General features: G+C 35.2%; 1 protein-coding gene across 1 annotated transcript in view; it reads left to right on the forward strand.

Moving 5' to 3' along the window:
- Positions 1 to 2,677, forward strand: part of lpin1a (lipin 1a) — a gene marked incomplete at its 5' end in the record, with an annotated part of 17,439 nt that extends 14,762 nt beyond the window's left edge. The window contains 3 exon segments of the mRNA XM_014025035.1: positions 491 to 605; positions 713 to 816; positions 916 to 2,677. Coding sequence (XP_013880489.1) covers positions 491 to 605; positions 713 to 816; positions 916 to 1,087 — 391 coding nt within the window.
- Positions 2,678 to 4,913: the final 2,236 nt, after the last annotated feature.

The following is a 4,913-nucleotide window of genomic DNA, read 5'->3' on the forward strand; positions in this document are numbered from 1 at the left end:
CTTATTATTGTGACTGACTTTAACGTTTATTATTGGACTTCAGGTTTGATGATAATATTTTCTGTCTGCCCAAATAACCTGTTGTATTGTGACTTCTGAATCATTTATAATATAGGGTATATTATGAAATTCCGTTTGTCTGTGCGTCATTTCTTGGGTTTCGTTCTTGAAAATGATAGAATTCACTACTCAGTAATGAAGACTGATTTAAAATCAATGAATTATTTCCTGTAATAAACAGGTGGTGCCCCTTTTGTTATGCTAATAATTACGAGGTATTTATGATAATATTGTCCATAACATCGACAACAGCATATCACTACAAATATCCCTACATACATGAGATCATATTATACACGAATAAATACGGTAATTTAGATTTTACATCTCAGGTTTACTTAGCTTTATATCTTCACCATGGTTTTAACTTTACTAAATAAAAGCAGAAGAAGAAGCAATACTAATGGGTGCTGTTGTGTGTTCGACGTAGGGAGGTGATTGAAAAGAAACCAGAAACGTTTAAGGTGGAGTGTCTCACAGACATCAAGCATCTCTTCTACCCAAACACTGAACCTTTCTATGCGGCCTTCGGCAACCGAGCCACGGTGAGACGGAAGAGGCTTTTCATTCTGACTCAAGCACTTGTTTTTGCAACAGCATTTTGAATGTTTTCACTCTCTTACCTTTTGTGATTGTGTCTTTGTGATTTCAGGACGTGTTTTCTTATAAAGAGGTGGGCATTCCTCTGAACAGGATCTTCACCGTCAACCCAAAGGGGGAGCTCATACAGGAGCACGCCAAAACCAACATTCCCTCGTAAAGCAGCGTTTTCTGTTTTTTTTTTTTTTTTTTCAGTTGTGTAGTTTGACAGAACAAGTGCAAACACAGATACTAAACATCGTGATTCTTCCTCAGCTTTGGGCGCCTGTGCGAGATGGTCGACCACGTCTTCCCAGGTCTGGTTCAAAATAAGCAAGAGGACATCCTCCGTTCTGATTCTTTTGATCGGTGCAACTACTGGAGCAAAGGCTTTCCTGATCATATTAATCAGGAAGAAGAAGACCTTCAGCCTCTTGAAACACTCTGAGGAGACTCCATCAGTTCTATCATGAAGGCTGCTGCAGTCCAGCTTCTGTCCACGTCAGACATGAAGCCAGCAGTCGTCTAACGTCGTGAAACCGGCAGCTCAGTTCAGGAGGGATGATTTCAGATCCAAGAACCGTGTTGGAAACAGCTCTGCTAGCTTTTTTTATTATAGGATATAAAGTTAGCTCTACAGCTTAAAGATTATCCTTAAAACAACTGACTATGACTACTGACTTAGAGGAAATGAATGTATTTTCAACATCACACATCAACTAATCTCCATGTAAACCCAGTAAATGAGGAAAATAATAGAATTTTAAAATTAGGCTAAAGAATGAGGAATAAAATAAATAGTTATAAAGGGAATTTCATTCAAAATTAAAAAGAAAGAGGTAGTCCCTGATACATTTCAGACAGTTTATGTCGAGTCTTCCTTTGGACAAAGTTAAAACAGATATTTTACAGACTTACACAGAAAATACTTTTAAAGTACCCTGCACTGCAACAAAGTACCAGTTTACCTCCACTAAAAACTTTCAGCTTTCTTCTGTAATTTACAAAAAACTGATACAGTTCAAGATGCACATGTTTTTGCAGTATTCATTTTCAGATTTCACATTTCCTTTAGGATGTATATTGATTTTACCTGTTGCCTAAAATAAATCCATCTCCTAACATGTGCAGCCTCAGAATCGAAGTGTTCAGATTGTCATGTTTTCTGACCTCAGCGCACTCTGAACACTGCAGCAGAACATCATGATTACACGCACTAAAACCATCCAGCTGATGCAAAAAATAAATAAATAAAAAAGTGCAGGAATTCTAAGCAGACTTTGTCTATATTCAACACCTCTGCAGGTTCAGGTAAATTCATGACGTATTCTGACCGTGCTACTGTGAAACGTGTGGCCATGGCCTGTTATCTTTAATGTTCAGTATAACTTGTTATCAAAGAAAATGCAGAATAATGCATTCTTTATTATTTCTCTATTTTTAAATTTGAAAAAAAAAACCTCCTGTGATATGTGAGAATGTAACGTATAAGTCACATGTCATTCTAATAATTAATGCCCATCAATGCAGTCATTTCATAAGCTAAGCTAGAACAAAGATGGTTTTGTAGTCTTTTAATGTTTGTCTTTATGTCTAACAGTTACTTGTTATTGACTCTTACATTAGAAGCTGTGGGAAATATTTGTCAGAAACATCATTTTTTCATGTTAACATGTTTTTATACTCAAATTACATAATATATTATATTCATGTGTTTGTATATGTTTACTTGAACAAGGAAAAACCACTGTAAATATCAAACACTTATTACTGTGACTATATAAAGTTGCAGTACTTTTTGTAAAGCTGTTGTGATCTGGTGTAACATTAAGGATGAGTTGTTATTTGTTCTTTTTTTAATTCATGTGCAGTCATTTGAAGCATTTCTGCAAACCTGAGGAGGCGTTTTCACTTTGTGATATAACTAAAGCAACAGATCAACATGCAGTACATTTTAAAAATGAACTGACAGCCATGGTTTTTTTGGTAATTCAATGAATTCAGGTCTGATTTTACTAAAGTATTTGGTTAAAGTGTGTCCTATGTGTGTCCTCTGACTGATCGCACCAGACTTTGTATGACTATAACAGTATTTATACACAGCAAAAATGCCAGTGTCAATTTAACACCAACAAATTAACAAAATTTCAACACCAACAAAGTGTCTATATGTGTCCACACTTGCTGGTGTTGAAATAACGTTTGTGAAAGTGTTAAATTTTAACACCCATTTTTTGTTATGTTAATACCAGCCACTGTCTAATATTCAATAATATTGGGTGTCAATAATAACATTTTAACAGTATTAAAATCAAGTGTTAAAAATATCACCAGTATTATTATTATTATTATTGACAAAGGAAATTGTGGTGTTAAAACATTAACAGACATCACAAGGTGTCAGTATACCATATGTTTGAGAAAGTAAATTTAACACTCGGTTAATATCAAACTCTTTGTAGTGTTGCACTAACACTACTCAGTGGTTAGTAGAAAAATATAATGGAGTCACCCTCTCACTCATGGTGTCGATTTTTGGCCAAAAACATAAACTTAAAGTTGAACAACTTGATAAAACTGAACAAGAAAACAAACCAGAACAACTAATTTTTACTCTCATGAACTTCTTTAAGAGTCATAAACATGCAAAAACATCATTTGTGCAAGATTTCTCAGCAAGGAATGCTGGGTAAATACTGGTCTGTCTGACATGAGGTGGAAGAGGGTGGGGCTTTTCAAAAATACTGCTTTCAACACTGCATGGTGTCATATAACAACACTGTTAAGTGTTACATAAAACTTAACTGTGGGCGGAGCTTATTTAACACTAGTGTTGAGACAACACTGAGGAAATCAACACTGAATTAACACCAACACTGGGTGTGAGTGTACTCAGAAAGTGTTAAAATAACACTAGGGGGTGTTAAATCAACACCCAAAAGTTTAACACTGAAATTTTAACACTTGTTTTTGCTGTGTAGGATGTGATGCTGTAATGTGACTGACTTTTAAAGGCCCTGTCATACTATAATGTTTTAGACAACTTATGCCATCTTATGAAAACATTTTTATGACTAAATGATTCCTATATGTTATATATTTGATGTAATCGTTAACATTGTAGTGTGTATAAGTCCAAAAGAGGCTTCCAGTTGATTTTTCTTATTCCATCTTCAGTGTAGACATCTTCAAATTCAGACAAAACTTTCATTAGTTGTCTAATAAGTCATAGTCTGACAGGGCCTCAAAGAAAGACTGATCAGGAATAAACTAGTTACTGATTTTACAACAGCATAAAAGGATGCATAGTGCTGGAAAGTTAATATATCGTAACTATTGTGTTTTTTAATTAAACWTTTAATTCTTTCTGTGAAAGATAAAAAAAATACGTTTTCTGTCTTTTTCTTAGCTCTCTCTCTCTCATGTAAAGCTTTTAGTTCTGGCAATAAGACTCCATCTACCAGCAGTGCAATGCAAGCTGTTGTCAATAGCATTCAGTCTGTGGAATAAACCTTTTAAATACAATTAGATTCAGTCTGTTTTTTGTTGTATTTTAACGCTGCGTGTCTGATAATTGACCTTTTATGACTCTTAAATCCTAAATTAAGTCAGGATTTTGCTTAGATTTACTAATCTGGAAATGTTTAGCTATAATTTAGGGATTGCAACAAGGATTGTGTTTGTGCAGCAGTTAAGTTCAGCTCACAGAGGATATGTTTTATCTCTGCTTTTGTTAAGGCTGAAAGAAACATCTGTTTCACATTTTGCCTTTAAATCAGTAACATCCCATCTGTTTCTCCGATTTGCATCATTTTTTTAAATTCTACAATAGCATCTGTTTTCCCATGCATCTCTTTTTTTTCTGTATTTCTTTTTTGTTATTGTTTCATGAAGAAGAACCCACAGCTGTCGTTTGAGTTTTGGAAGAAAAGCAAAAAAAAAAAAAAAAGAAAAAGAAAAAAAAGGAACTTGTGTTTCTTTCTGTGCACTCTCATTTCAACATACTTTGGACTTGTGCATATTAGCCCTGCCCCCATTGACTTCCATTCATTTTTTGGTAATTTTATATCCTAACCCTGACCACAAACCCTAACACTAACCTCACAGGTACCTACCTGACCCTAAAACTAACCTAAACTCAATTCACACCTTGGTCCTAAACCCAACCCCAAACCCAAAATCAGCCTCTGAAGTTATGGGGCCCAGGCTTTGGGCCCCACAAGGAGCACCCGGACCCCACGAGGCTGTGATTTCCTTAAAAATGGGACCCACGA

This window comes from Austrofundulus limnaeus, unplaced genomic scaffold (genome assembly GCF_001266775.1).
Source record: "Austrofundulus limnaeus strain Quisiro unplaced genomic scaffold, Austrofundulus_limnaeus-1.0 Scaffold452, whole genome shotgun sequence".
NCBI lineage: Eukaryota > Metazoa > Chordata > Actinopteri > Cyprinodontiformes > Rivulidae > Austrofundulus > Austrofundulus limnaeus.